The sequence below is a fragment of the Tursiops truncatus genome, chromosome 17 (assembly GCF_011762595.2).
Source record: "Tursiops truncatus isolate mTurTru1 chromosome 17, mTurTru1.mat.Y, whole genome shotgun sequence".
Classification (NCBI taxonomy): Eukaryota; Metazoa; Chordata; class Mammalia; order Artiodactyla; family Delphinidae; genus Tursiops; species Tursiops truncatus.
Window position 1 is genome coordinate 75,598,682 of NC_047050.1, and position 16,041 is coordinate 75,614,722.

The 16,041-nt window shown below is 46.5% G+C and overlaps 1 protein-coding gene across 13 annotated transcripts in view; it reads right to left on the reverse strand.

Annotated features, from left to right (window-relative positions):
• Positions 1-16,041, reverse strand: part of PTK2 (protein tyrosine kinase 2) — a 252,784-nt gene that overhangs the window by 100,404 nt on the left and 136,339 nt on the right. For 11 of the 13 annotated variants that reach the window (XM_073794833.1, XM_073794832.1, XM_033843155.2 and 8 more), the window contains 4 exons: positions 15,619-15,673; positions 7,180-7,320; positions 6,585-6,662; positions 395-502 (listed from right to left, as the gene is read on the reverse strand). In XM_073794833.1, coding sequence (XP_073650934.1) covers positions 395-502; positions 6,585-6,662; positions 7,180-7,320; positions 15,619-15,673 — 382 coding nt within the window. The remainder of the gene's footprint in view (positions 1-394; positions 503-6,584; positions 6,663-7,179; positions 7,321-15,618; positions 15,674-16,041) is intronic. The other 2 variants (XM_073794836.1, XM_073794834.1) reach the window with 1 other exon arrangement.

Below are 16,041 nucleotides of genomic sequence, written 5' to 3' on the forward strand. Positions count from 1 at the left end.
GACAGTGGGGACGTATGTGGCACAAAGTACCAGCTGCTGCCGTGGTTATTTTCCTAATTATTACCCCCCAGAGAATGTCACATACTGCACAGTCTGGGAAATAACACTGTAACATAGTTTACAGAATTTATATAATTCTAAGAGGCTGATTTCCTTGGTAATTCATGATAATCTCCCAGCATCTCCACCATAAGGCTCCATTAATTTTTAAACCTGTTTTCTATTCTTGAGGGCATTTAATCATTATTATTCGTAATGTAACGCTTATTACATTAGAAAAAGCTGTGATTCTGATGACCCACGAATACTTCACCTGCAACCAGAAACAATCATCATTTCTACAACAGCGCTTTATTTTCGTCTTCCCATCGTGACGCACGTGAGCCCTCCTTACCTCAGGCGCTCCTGCAATCTTCAGCTGCAGCGTCCCTTTCCTGTCCTTGTCTTCGCTGTTTGAATACTGAATGGTCTGCACTTGATTGAAGTCGGCCAGGTGTGTGGGCTTTGGGAAGAAAAGGCAAACGCTCTGGACCACAGATGCAAGACTCATGTGAACTATTCTGTGCAGTCCTCACGGTCCCAAGCCCACCTCATCCTCCCGAGGACACCTCCCTAGACGGGATGTCTGAGGAAACCAACTGTCCATGTTGCCTGGGGGGCCATTCTCCCTCTGAGGAGCAGTCATGGACCTGCTAGGGCCACCTGCTCACTTCACGGTCAGGGATGTGTCTGCTCTCTGTGCTCCTGACGGCCGAGGGGCACTCCATCCTCAGGAGCTCCACAAGTGGTCACCAGTCCCACACGACACATGACAGAGAAAGGAAGAAGGGAGTCCCCGACCTGACTCACCCTCTGGCCTGGGGGGAACCGTGTGAAATACTTGGCCTAAGGGAACATTCTGCTCCACTTCTCACAGAGAGAGGGACCTGTTCCCACTCCCAATGCACCCTGAGCTAGAACAAGTCTCTGAAACGTTCTGAAGTTCCAGAGTGTAACAGTGCTAGGGAGACGCTGGGTATCCAAAGGGCCCTTCCCACACAGACAGGCCAAGAGAGACACTGTTCATTTTCCCAAGAGGAGTAAACTCTTTTTTCTTATGCAGACAAAACATGCCCATCCGTCTTTCATCCTCTACCATTTCATGACAACGACCGGTTCGCGTGAGACGATTCCTATAGGTTTATCCAAAACAATCGGCCTCGTTAGGACCTCTTTCTCTTAGAACATCACAGGTATCAGCCCCTCCCTGCCAAGTGCCCCACTCAGCACAGATTATGCCACTGGGACTGAGCCGGAATTACGGTTCAGAAGGGGACTCCTACCCCGCGCCCCTTCACAGGGAAGCGTCTCTGCAGCACTGCTCTCAGGCACTGCTGTCAGGCCCCCCGCACGGATACCCACGGGCAGTCCTCCATCCCCTGGGCAGCACACAGCACGGCCCCCACGCCTGGCCCTCTCTTGGCCTCTGCCCTCATGGGCTTTCCTCCTCCCTCCGTGGCTCTCTTTCCATTTCCTGGCTTCTCCCCTACTCAACCCACAAACGTTCAGGTGCTACAGGGGTCTGTGCTGGGCCCCGTCCTTCTCGCCAGCTGTGCACGGCCTGCCCGGTGAACACCAGCCAGTCCTGTGGCACAAGTACCATCTCCAGTCCTGAGCTCAGACTCAAGTATCCCACTCCCTACGTGACATCCTCGCGTGGACACTGGAGAGACTGACCGCACACCCAGCACAGTCACGGGGACCCCCCCTCAAAACACCTTCCCCCTCCAGTCTTCCTCACTTCAACAAAAGCCATCACCATTCAACCTGGTTCCTGAGTGGAAATATGAAGGCATGATTACTGACTCCCCTCCTTCCCTTACCCCACATCCAGCCCAGCTCCCAACACCCAGAATCCATGCGTTTTCCCTCCATCCCCACGGCCACCACTCCAGTACAAGCCACTGTCTTGCACGGTGCTCAGAATTCGTCCTGAAATTGTTTCCCAGCCAGTGTCCCTTCATCCGTGTTCGTCCTCTAAACAGACAGCCCCCAGAAGCCAGGGAGGTATTTTAAAATGTAAATCTGGTCCTATTAAGTCCCCTGTAAAAACGGTACAATGCTAGCCCAAAGGAATCAAACACCCACATGATCTGACCTCTGCCTGCCTCTCTGACCTAATTCCCCACCAGGACCTCGTCTTGATGGGATGTGCTCTGGTCTCACTGGGGCAGGGCCATTCCCTTTGGTCAGTTTTCAGCTGACCAAAGAATGAGGAACATGAATGAGGACCAGGGCTGTGAGAGGCCATATAATGTGCAGGAAATTCCCACATGGTGAAAAACTGTCTTGTGTCCTGAATGGCTTTCAGATATCCTGGTATTTATTCATGCTGGCGAAAAATCTGATTCTAGAACCCTCATCTATTTTAAAACACAAAGTATGCTCCGCATGGAATTTTCCAGGAATGCAACTTAGGTGTATTTCAGGGAATATTACACTTGCCTGTCTTTGGAATGTTACTATGAGCTGCTCACCATTTTGGAAAAGGACATCACCGAGGGCGATGCTAGTCTGACGTTTGCGCTGCTGGCACAAGGTACATACACTGTCATAGAGGAGGCCTGAGGCTCCTCCTAACACACGGGGAACCAAATATCATTAAGTCAGTGGTGACACATGAAATGAGAAATATCTCAATTAGTTTCAGTAAATGGTTATATTAAAATATTCCCATTACTGGCATCTTACAATTTAAAAAACTTTCCAAAGCACAAAAAGAAAGTTGAGTTATGGAAATTATTGTATTTAACTTATTTTTTATTCCTTCTTTTAACCCATTGTTTTTCTGCCTCATTCTGACATTATCCCTCAAGGTCGGCCACATAAAAAGAACAAATTTTAAAGAAGTACTTAAAGGGAACAGCAGAAGAAAAGAATAAAAATAAGCAAAAGATATTAGGAAAAGGAAATCTGTGAAGATAAATACTGAAATTAATGAAGACAAATAGATTAATGCTATAACCCTACCCGCTAAGCCTGTCCTTCAAAAGCAGCTGAAATAAATCCTTTGCAAATCTGAAAAGAAGAGACAAATCCAAACAGACAAGCTTAGGACTGAGAAAGGATATAGAAATAAAGTTACTGGAAAGATCGTAAGGGTATCACGAGATGCAACTCCATGGCAACAATTTAAAAATGTAGAAAAGCAGATGAGAACGCTAACAGTATGAATTACCAAAACTGACACAAGAACTGGAAAACCTGAATAGATCTATTACTACTGGAGAGGTTGAAAAAATGGTTAAACACCCACCATTGAAAAAGGCACCATGTGGTTACATAGGTTGATTCTATCCGCCTTCACAGAACACACAACTCTACCTTGACTTAAAATATTTCAGGCCACAAAATGATGAAAAGCCCCCTAATTCGCCTGATAAAATTAGTGTAACTTCTAATATCATGTCCTCGTAGAGCTAAAATAAAAAGACTAGACTGATTTCACTTATAAATAGCTGCAAAAATTCTATATATTAGCAAATATAATAAATCACTATTTCCAAAGAATAATATAGCATAACCAGTAGGAGCTATTAAATGGCTCAATATCAGCACAGCTAATCAAGATAATATACACTAATAACAAATTAAAAGAGAAAACACCAGGATCATATCATTAGGGCTGAAAAAGCCTTCAGTTAAATTTAGTAGCCACTCCTAATAAAAACGCTAAGCAAAGAAAGGCATAATTTAAAAACATGAAAGATACTTCACTAAAGGGACTTTACTGGTGGCGCAGTGGATAACACTCTGCACCCCCAATGCAGGGGGCTCGGGTTCGATCCCTGGTCAGGGAACTAGATCCCACACGCATGCTGCAACTAAGAGTTCACATGCTGCAACTAAGGAGCCCATGTGCTGCAACTAAGACCCCACACAACCAAATAAATAAATGTATTTCTTTTAAAAGATACATTACTAAAACCCAACATCAGAAATTATCCTGAATGATGACACACATTTTTTTTTTTTTTTTTTTTTTTTCGGTATGTGGGCCTCTCACTGTTGTGGCCTCTCCTGTTGCGGAGCACAGGCTCCGGACACGCAGGCTCAGCGGCCATGGCTCACGGGCCCAGCCGCTCCGCGGCATGTGGGATCTTCCTGGACTGGGGCACGAACCCATGTCCCCTGCATTGGCAGGCGGACTCTCAACCACTGTGCCACCAGGGAAGCCCGACATACCTTTAACTGATAAATTAAAACCTAAAACAAGATAGGGATATCCTCTACCACCCGTTTTTAAACATGATCTTCAAGGTGCCTGTGAATATGAGAACAGGAAAGAACTGCATAGATTAGAGAAAAAAGTTAAAACTATTCTTTTTTTTGCTGATTACATGATTATATACCTACAAAATCTAAGATTCTAATAAAAAATGACTTATTAAATGAACAAGGTTGCTGAATATATGATAAACAATCAAGTATATTCTGCTATGCTCACAGTATGAATTTTAAATAGGAAATGGCCAAAAAAAATTTTCCCAATAAGGCCAAAAACTCTGTAATACTTATGAATTAGCTTAATACAAAAAATCTATACAAGGGCTTCCCTGGTGGCGCAGTGGTTGAGAGTCCGCCTGCCCACGCAGGAGACACGGGTTCGTGGCCCAGTCTGGGAAGATCCCACATGCCGCGGAGCGGCTGGGCCCGTGAGCCATGGCCGCTGAGCCTGCGCGTCCGGAGCCTGTGCTCCACAACGGGAGAGGCCACAACAGGGAGAGGCCCACGTACCACAAAAAAAAATAAAAAAAAAAAAAACTATACAAAAAAGACTATGACATCTTATTGAAGGATGTAAAAGAAGTCCTGAACGGGCTCCTCTGGTGGCGCAGTGGTTAAGAGTCCACCCGTGCCAATGCAGGGGACATGGGTTCAAGCCCTGGTCCAGGAAGATCCCACATGCCGTGGAGCAACTAAGCCCATGTGCCACAACTACGGAGTCTGAGCTCTACAGCCCATGCTCTGCAACAAGACAAGCCACCACAATGAGAAACCCGCACACTGCAACGAAGAGTAGCCCCCGTTCACCGCAACCAGAGAAAGCCTGCACGCAGCAAAGAAGACCCAATGCAGCCAAAAATAAATAAATAAATAAGTAAATTAAAAAAAAAAAAAAAGAAGTCCTGAACAAATAGAAAGACATACCATATTCTTGGACAGATAACTAACTAATATCTACTTTCACAAATTAACAAACAAGTTGGAATCCCAACAGAATTTTCTGCTAATTCTATAAATTTGGTTTTGAAAGATTAAATAGCCAGTAACAGCCAGGAAAGTGTACAAAAGAAAAACGATCCATGCAGAGAGTGTACAAACAAAAGATGACACGGGGATGCAGCACCCACTAGAGCAGTCCCATCTGGATGGAAGCAGTACAGAAAGAGAGAACTGTGTCCTTGGACCAGAAGAGAGGATCCAGAACTAGATCACAAAGATGGCAGACACTCAGTTCAGAGGTGAAAGATACGATTACTGTGCTGACACGGCTGGCTGCTCACTGGGATACCAACAAGAAGGACAACAAGGGGACAATGACAGCAGCCAGCATCCTCTAAGTGCTCCCTCTGTGCAAGGCCTTCATCTCAACACTGCACACTCAGTACCCACTTCATTCTCCTACCACCCCTCTTAGGTAGTTGTGATTATTATTGCCATTTTGCTGACGAGGAAACACGAGCCAGCTGTGAAGAAATGGACTCAAAGTCACATGGCCAGCATGAGGGTGACCCACTGGGAACCCCGGCTGCACACTCCAGAGCCCACCCTCTGGACACACCGCAGGCCCACCTTGTACCATACACAAAATTCCACACGGGTTAAATGCGAAAGGACAAAGAAAACCTGGCAAGAGAATACAAGAGACTACAAATCAAAGAGAAGACAGATAACGTCACAGAGCTTCCTGAAGAGGTCGTGCCACTTTATACCCTCACAGAGTGTATGAAACGTCCAGCTGTTGCACATGCCTGCCAACACCTGGAATTACTCATCTCTTTCACCTCAGCCATTCTGGTAGGTGTGTAACAGTATCACACTGTGCATTTATCTGATGACTATGGGGCTGAACGTCGCTTCACTTACGTCTTAACTATTCGGACATCCTCTATTGGGGTGGCTGCCCTTTTCTTAGTGATATTTTTGATCCTGGAAAGAGCCAGAAGAGGCTGTTTCAAAGGACATGATACAAGTACAAATATACTTAAATTATATGTAGAAGTGAATGAAGAAATTAGTATCTAAAACTTCTCCAGATGAACTGTAACAACCCCATTCAGATCTCACCAACATATGTGCCATTTGTGTGACTCCCTTCCTTCCCAACTAAAGAATTTCAAAAACTTTCAACCTAGGCTGTCTCTTCCTCTTATTCCCTTGAGCAATAAACGCTGTGAAACGGAAAGCTTTAATGGCAGAATGATGTCTTTTCCAAGAGGATCCTCATTTCCTTATTTTGATTCCCCTTTGTCCACAATCAGGTCCGAAAGGAGGTGTGTTCCACACAGGCCGCTCCCAAGACTTGTCCAAAGCGCACTTACGTTGCAGCCCTTGTCTGTGAGGTAACTGATCCCTTCTTCGGGGCCAATCGCCAGCTCCACCGAAATAATCCAGCTCGACTTGAAGGTGAAACGGGTGACGGCAAAGGTACCAGAAGGAAAAAGATATTTTAGATAAAGAACCATGGACACATTAAAGGACCAAAGGGGGCTGCACTAGCTTGCTACTGATCTTTGTAACCAAATAATACAAAATATTTACAACTTCACGGTGCAGCATCTGCTGAGCCTAAGCAGAGACAGACAGACTGCGCTCGTTCCAGTGGGTCTCAAGCCAATGGTTTCTTTGGGAAGATTATATGAATAGGTAAACTAGCCCTTAGTGAACAGTTAATCAATGAATCGCTGGGCTGGAATAAAAAAAAAATCTTAGGCATGCTATTAAAAAAGGATGGTTTTAGCCTCACGTTGACACATTTTCTTTTTGTATTTTTCCCACTGTAAAATGATAAAATATTCTCATGTTGTTAAAAATGTGACAAATTAGATTTCAATCAGAAATTTAGATATACATGGATAAGAAAAAGCAAAAGAAATCGCACTTAGTCCCACCCTATTTCCAAGTCCCCATACTTACACCAAGGGCACACTTGAAGCATTCTTTATCAAATCTGTACACTGGGGAGAGGATCTCAAAGAATTTCAAAATACTTTCTTCTCTATTAAGGTTGGCAAACTGTCTAAATGTTTGTTGAATCAATTTTCTTAGTGTTTTGGCCTGCATGATAAAATTACAAACATCTTTTTAGAGCCAACAACGAGTAAAGACCACAGCAATAACAGCCAACACCAAGGAACATTTCTTGTCCAGCCACCACTTAATACCACCTACGTTCACCAAATGTTGTATTTATCAGAGCTTTGTTTCTTTTATTTAAAAAAATTACAGTAAAATACACATAAAATATATCATCGCAACCATTCTAAAGTATACAGTTCAGCAGTACCAAGCTTTATTTCTTAAACAGAAATTGGTAAAGCAATAATTGGCTTATTAGAACATGTAGTAAACAGTTAGGCATTAAAAATATAAGGGCTATATTCGCATGTGACCTGAAGTCGGCAAAGGAGGGGACATAAAGGCACTCACACATCCCAACCTGGGAGGGGAAGTCGACACACCCTTTCTGAAGGCAATTTGGCAATAAGAAATCAAAAACTTTAAAACCACAACCTTTGAGAAATTATTCTTTAGGAATGATGAAAGAACTGTGCAAAGATGCAGCAACAAGGAGGTTCAGCACGGAAGCGTGTAGAGTACCCCACAACCGGCCATGCACACTGCAGTGTGTCTGCTACCCAGATGTCCTAAGACTGCTGTGCACATCCCATTTACTGACATGAAAATCCGTATCACAGTGCTACATGAAAAAATAAGACAAGGCAATCTGTTGTAGTGTAGAAGCCTTTAAAAGGAGAGCACAGGATATGGGCCTCACACAGGCTGGCACACGCACCAACGCACAGTGAAGACAAACCAGCCATGCCTCTCTTCTCTGTGTAGTGGGATCACAGGTGATCTCTGGGTGACTTTTCATTTATGTGAGTTTTCTATTTATAAACCATGAGCATCTGGATGGTGGAGGGTGGTGAGCCCACAGGCCATGGTGTGTCAGAGAGAGGAGTGTGGCCTGAGGGGGCCAGCGGGCAAAGGATGTGTGATGGATGAGGTCTGGGGAAGGGTACAAGAGGGTGCAGGCCACAGGATGCAACTGGGTCCACCCTGGTGAGATGCAAAGCCCTGGGGCGGCCTGGAATAGGAATATTGTGATCTGACATAGATTTTGACAGGAATACTCTGGCCGCTACGTTGGGAACAGTATGAAGGGAGCAGGAGAGATCCAGTGAGATGCCAACAAAATAATCCAGGCGAGAGGTGATGGGACCCAGGCACTGCTGCACAAGTGCAGAAGCAGAAAGGAGTGAGAAGTAGTCAGATTTCAGATTTGTTTTGAAAACAGAATCAACAGGATGTACTGAGAGGTAAGAGTTACCACTGAACTGAAATGGCCAAGACCAGGAGAAGCAAGGCGGAGGAGGGTCTTAGAGAATACCAGGGGCCACCTGAGCCTCGGTGTGAGATGCACACAGACAGGAAGCAAAGCCAGGAGACTGGAGACAGGACCAGGGTGGGATCTGGAGGGGCAGGGACAGGACCTCATCCCATGGCGGCCTGCAAATCTCAGCAGTCAGGGAAGTGGGAGCAGGTGAATCAGCAGGGGGTGTAATACTCTGGTGGGTCAGGGCAGTGACAGCCTGCCTGGAGTGGCCTGAAGGTGCCAGTGTGGTCAAAGGATTTCTGGATCTGGGACACGGCAGAGTGAGCTGGACCGCTAGGAGCAGTGGTCAGCGTGGGATCCAGTTCCAGAGGGGCTGCGGTTACTGGAGATGAAGACCAGGGTGCGAGGCGGCAGGGGGCAGAGAGCGGGCCCTAGATAACCTAGGGCTGGTGACTTTTATTTCACAAGCTGGCTCTGCTCCTGCAGAGAAGGTGTGGGGGAGAATGGAAGCAGGAAGACCGGCGCCGGGCACGCATGGCCACCTGGGTGATGCTCGAGATGGCAGGGAAAGCGGGAAGTCGACACAACTCGAGCTTTGGGTGGAACAAGCGGGCAAACAGAAGGGGCGGGGCTCCGGGAAGATCAAGTCCCGTTAATTCTGAACGTGCCTGAGATCCGCAAGTCTCCCGAGCTGAACCACTGAGCATAAAGCTGGGTACAGACCCGAGCTCAGGAGACAGCAGGGCTGGGTCAGAACCTCACGGTCTCCAGCCGACGTGATTACAGGCATGGGGCCTGATGACTCCCACAAATACAGTGGCCGCAGGAAAGAAGTGCGGGCCAAAGCCTGCTTGGTAGGCCAACATTGGTTTTAACCAGGGCTGGGGTTCTGACAGGTGAGCCAAGTGTGGAACTACAGGCAATTGGAAGAGAATCAGTTATGGTTTTAGATCACAGGAACTGAAGTGAAGAGAAGCAAAATGGGTTCAAGGGCAAGGCTTGACTATCAGATGTCACCTACAACATGAGTGGTTGGCCTTGGACACTCTGTAAAAGAAAAGTCTGGGACGCGTGGTTTGGGGAAGAGCCGTCCAAGCTCTGGCCACGAGCCCAGAGACTGAAAAAGGCCACTCTCGCCACAGCTGAGACGGCATTTAACAGCTGTTCTGACTCCAGGCTTTGCAAACACTCTCTGCGTCTCCTCTTGAGCATTAGACCCACACATATGCACGTGCCCACCTGAGCTTTCCACCTGAAATTCCCAGACACCTGAAACCTGGCATGCCACCAAGAGAACTTGTGACTTTCTTCCAGGCCTGGACCTCCTCATCTCAGCAAATCTCCCAGCTGCTTAGAGACAGAAACCTAGGCGGCAACCTTGACCTCTTTCGCCCACCTCTCAAAACCCACTGCACTGCCACGTCCTCAAAGTGCTTTTCCAAAAGCCATGTTCTTTTCTCTAAGCTTCCCACGCAGCAGCCCCACTCTTGCTTTGATTTCTGTGATGGTCTCCCGGGGATACAGAATTCTGGTAGAAGAGAGACTAGTGAAAAACAAGGAAATGGAAATATCTGTGATGTGAGCATTATACGTAGTTAGTTAGTTCTTTGTTAAGTGTGTAGAAATAACTCTCACGTAACAGGTAAATATGCGCACGTGTAAAGATGAAACGCAACACCTTATGGTCCCTGCCGATTCTCATTCTCCTGCCGACCCCATGGCACAGTCGCTTCCAATTCCGCGTCTCCTTCCCTCACTGTGGTCCCCTGACCCCCAGCACCTGTGGAATGGGTCAACTAAACTGTGCACCTGACCATTCAACCTGCCGGAAAACTTCTGAGCAACTGGGCAAATAGGTTTGAAAATAGTTAACTGTGCAGTGCTAGCAGACAGACAGCCTGAGCTACAGGTTCACGCCTCTGTGCCATCCAGCTGACTCTGTCAGTTTTCCGCGTGCTGCTCTGCCCGGCCCCTCCCGAGGCCTACACGTCACCCGGCTAAGACAGGAAGTCACACTCATGGGCAGCGGCCGCAGGAGCTGAAGGAGGGAGCGCGCCCATTCAGGGCTGGCTTCCTGAGGACACAGAGCCACACCCCGGCTCCCCGCCAAGCGAGAGCGGGTGCACCTGGCCGGGAGTGAGTGCCCGAGCTTTCTCGGGGTCTCTACTCCAATGTGGCCACCCAAGAGGACTGAGATTTCCAGTCTGCAGCAACCAGTGTTGGGCAGGAACTACAAAACCCTCGCTATCTGAAAGGAGCCCCAGATTCGTTTCTAAGAAGGATGCCTCAGAAAGCATCAGTTCTTTCTCCTTTCTCAGTAAGGAAAAAAATTCCACAAAATCTGACTCCCTAGAATCTCTTGATATTAATCAATACACTTCCCTGTTTATAGGGTTTCAACATCAGCTTTGTGTTTGCCCAGACTTAGGAAACAAGGCATCTATCAATCAATGCTAGTCAGTCTTAAACCAATTCATATACAGAGAGAAAGCCACTCAAAGTGAGGCAGTATGACCAGGATGAATCGTCGGACATTGCTGCTATTCAGCCTCTGAACAACAAAAATAATTGCATATTAATCAACCTAATCTTTATCAGATGCTGCTAGCAACAATGGACTCCGAGGGCTTCCTGGATGAAAAAGTTATAATGTAGTGCTAAAGAAAACATGCAAGAAAAGAGTAACAGGCTAAGAAACATTAACTGAGGAATTATCTCCCCACCTACCAAATGCTAAACATAGATACGTTAACAGTGCATGCAAAGTGTGTTTTTAACTGAGCTATAACTGACGTATAACGTTGTATTAGTTCCAGGTGTACAATATGATGATTCAGTATTTGTATATACTGTGAAAGGATCGCCACAGCAAGTCTAGTTAACACCCATCACCTCACATAGTGACACATTTCTTTTTCTTGTGATGAGAACTTTTAAGACGGACCCTCTTAGCAACTTTCAAATATGCAAAACAGTGTTAATAAGTACAGTCGCCATGCTGCACATCACAGCCCTGGGACCTGCTTATAGCCGGAGTCTGTAGCTTTTGAGCCCTGCACCCATTTCACCCACTCCAGCCTCCAGCAACCATAACCTGTTCTCTGTATCTATGAGCTTTTTTTCTTTTCATATAAGTGAGGTCACAGTATTTGTCTCTGTCTGACTTATTTCACTGAGCACAATGTCCTCAAGGCCCATCCACATTGCTGCAAATGGCAAGATTTCCTTCTTTTTATGGCCAAGTAACATTCCAGTGTGTGTGTGTGTGTGTGTGTGTGTGTGCGTGTGTATGTCTGAAGCGTGCTTTTTTTCCACCCTACTTACAGGAGCCCAGACCAGACGGCCACTTCTGTGCTGACCCCAGGCTTCATTCTCCCTGGCACACAGCAGATGCCAGGAGCTGGCTGCTGAATGACTGCTGAGCCAGGCACTTCCGTGCTAACCACAGGGATGGGAATGACTAAACTAAGTGCTCCTGATAGGACCCTAGGAAACCATTCTATTACCTTGAAGTACAGAAACTTCAAAAAACTGGTAACTATTGATCTTGCAACATTTCTAGTTCTGAAATTAGATTTCTACTGTGAATTATACTCAAATAAGTTGAAATTTGGCTATTTTATTTGCAACGTAATTTGAGATTTACAGAAGAGCTGCAAAGACAGTACGGAATTCCTGGCCTTCGCCCAGTGCCCACCTCCCCCCATCACCTGCCCCGGAAGTTAACATCTCACACGACACTGGAACATCCGTTAAAATTAAGACACCAACGTTGGTACAAGAGTACACGCTAGCTGCGGACTTTACTCAGAGCCCCTAGTTTGCCCACTGACGCCCTCTCACTGCTCCAGGACCCCACACTGCATTTACTCATGTCTCCCCATCGCCTAGCTGTCAATTTTGTAGACTACCCTCAGGTTGGGATTGACTTGTTAGTTTTGCTGGTACAGTGTTTTTAAAAATGTGCCTCTGGCACTACTGAGATCAAAGAGTCAGAAAATTTAAATATCCTGTAAATTATCCTTAGTAATCGGGCACATATACCCCAATCCTGTTTTGCCATCAATCAATCATAGCTTAAGTTCCATCAAATACAAGGTAACCTTTCAACACTTCAACGTGAGCATTAACTACAAATGATCTTCTAGAAGTCTAGATATGAAGGGAAAAAGGCATATAAAACAAAATGGCCTTTGGAAAAGCAAATACTAATTGGTCTAGCCATTCTATAGGGCTAGTCCGGGAGAAACAAGAAGCTGATGTGAATTTCTTGTTAGTTGAAGTTTCACTGGCAATAGTTTTGAAGAGGAGACTGTCTGAACACAACCTAATTTGTACTGTAGCTGTTACATACCTATGGGTATATGTTTATGTCAGTCATACCCACAAGAGTCTGACGGCAATCAGTTGAAAGAATTTACATAGAAGGTGAAAAATTTTTGGCATAAGGATATGAGCTACTGATTAAGCTATTTAAGAAGCCAAATATACATTATTTGTTTTACAAAAGTATACTGATTTCCTTTATATTAGAAAGCGTGTGAGAAATGAAACACTAGACGAATCTGTACCTAAGAAACAGAAGCTAGAAGTCAATTCTGTTCTCCCTGCTCGCATCAAAATCAGCAGCAACTGAACCTTTCAGAAAACACAAGTGCTATCTGTTTGGCTCGCGAAGTTTTCTCAAGCTCCCGAGGGTCAATTCCTTCCCCTCCACTACCCGTGCACACACGAGGCTCGGCCACCACTGCCTCCGGGGCTGACACTGCTCACCTTGATCACCTTAATCACCTCCAAGCCTTCTTGGCTGGAGTGTTGCTGCTTTCGATCTGTCCTCCATGCTGCTGTCAGGTTTATGTTCTAAAGTCCAAAAGGTGACCATGTCCCTCCCCTGCCATGAACACCCAGGGCCCCTACGTGCTCTCATCTGAGTACTGACGTCCACACAGGCGACCACAGTGTCTGAGCTCTAGTCACAGGGCTGACCTGACTGCCCGGTGGAGCTCAAACAGCAGCAGAAGCGCATCAGGGTCGGCAGCAGGGTGAGGATGAGGAAGGCCAGTCAGGCTGGGTCCTGAGGGACAGCCTAAAAGACACCTGGAGGGGACAAGTCCTGTGCAGGAATGGGGACGTTTCTGGAGTGACAGCAGGGTCAGAGCGGGCTGCCCAGGGAAACGAGCTTCTCCAGCCTTCCGGTTCTTCTACCTTGTGAAGGAGTATCATCACCTGCGCTATTCTCATGCCTCCTTCCACACGGTACCCTCTACCTGGAAAGTGCCTCCTCTAAGTCCAGTCATCTTTCAAGTGGCCCTTAAACTTATTCATTCATTTTTTTCACTTAAATAAGATTTAGCGAATGTTACTGTGTGCCCGGGATTATGCCAAACACAGGGTTTAGGGCAGAGAACACAGCAGATGTCATCTTTGTCCTCGTGGATCTTAAAATATAGTGGAAGCAGGCAGACAAAATGCAAACAAGTAAATATCTAGTAATTAAAACCTGAGAAAGTAAAATTAAAAATTAAGACCCTGAGCAGGGCCCTAAGGTGGAGGATGTTTCTGCAGCCCCCCTAGGGAGGTGAGCAGTCTGTACGGGAGAGGACGCCGAGGCTGAGCTTTAGAAGAGCCGGCGATGGGGGACCTCCCCGGGGCCTTCTCACCTCGGCTACACTTCCACCATGGCACCTGTGACATGGACCTGGGGTGGCTTGTTTGGAGTATGAGGATCCTTTTTAAATACAGAATAACTTCTTGGGCTCCCAAATGCCAGCAGTCATACCTCCTGTGATAACTGCTTATCTACACACAGCTCTAAGGAGACTTCGCAGTAATTCTCAGGCCACCCTGGGACTAATGTTTGAGCACTGACGGTGCTATTAATGTGACATAGCCATTTTCGTATCCTTTCCTGCTTTCTACTTTTACACTGGGTGGTGCACTTCTCTGTCCAGTGATGGGGTAAATGCCCTGAGGAACGGTGTCTTACACTTGTGAGCGTCTCCCCCTGGGTCCACCCAGCAAAGGGCAGGCCGATGCACAGGGTGGGCTTCTGCGCCCATGCCAGGGCCTCACTCTCCAGGTCAAACTGAGTCCCAAGTGATTCAAGGTGATCGGGTCACAACTTTCACCAAGGCAGTCTGGCTTCCGAGCCAGTTTTTGAACCACTGTGTTCTGTCTTATCCCACTTGGGCCTCAGTGAGTGGGATGGTCTTCCACATGGCTGCTCTAGTGTGGAACATGTCCTCTGTGATAGAAAGTCAGAGCAGTAACAGCCACAGTCTATAAACTGCACTGTGACAGGTACTTGTGGTAGCAGTTTATACACATACACACACCGATCTGCTGAACAGCCACACCAACCCTACAAAATATTATTTTCTTCGTTGTGGAAATAAACCAGGTCCAAAACCATGAGGCTAGGAAATGGCAGAGCTCAGCTGAGCTGGACTCTATCTTGATCCAAAGCTGCGTCCTCACACCACACTGGACCATGTTCTGGATGGGCTGGGGAACCACACCTCGGGTCCCCGGTGTCCCCTCCCCTGCAGTGGGAGCTACAGGCAGAGACAGGAACTGGTGTCCTGCAAGAGTTACTAACGGGGAGGAGTGCCCTTGGTGGAAACAAGAGCAGACAGACCTCCAGAACACACTTCTACGCGTGCACGTGCACGCATGCGCGCACACACGCTACAGCTGCCACTATGGCTCTTTGACGTGCCGCTTCTGTACTTTCGTGTGTCAAAATACCCGAGACCGCAAAGACTCAGGCGACGAGGACCGCTATGCACGCAGCCTTCTTGGTGCTGTGCTTGGCCGGACGCGCTCACAACCAAGAGGCGAGACCACGGCTTTCTGGCAGAATGCTACGCCTTTAAACATCTGCTTGCCCTCAGCATGACCAGAGTAACTGTCAGCCTTTTATATGACGACTTTCACACGGAAAGGAGAAAACCGCATACCACGGGGGAGGGGTCCGCCTAACGCGGTCGCCTATTACGATAAAGCAGACTAATTACCTTGACTGAGTCCAGTAAACTCCTAGGAAAAAATCGCTTCAAACCAACATCTTTTCTGAAATACAAAAAGAAGTGTATTAACAAATAACACCACCAAATCGATGAATAACATGACATTGTCGCAAGAACATAAAAGCAGTTTAAATTATTTACCCTTCCACATGTTATTCTAGAAGGAAATAAGTATAATAAAGCTCCAATGTACCCGCACAGTCATGGAACAGGTGGGACAAGTAATTTTCTAGATCTGTGCAGGAAACACCGATACAAGCTGGTTTAGGTAGAAAGTCTTTTTTTTTTAAGTCTTACTATTGCAAACCCTCTAAAATATTGCCTCTTTGTAAATTACAACAGTAAACAAACTGTTCTTCTTTGAGCATTGTTTGAAGGTTAGCCTTATAAACCTCGATTCCAACTGGGTAA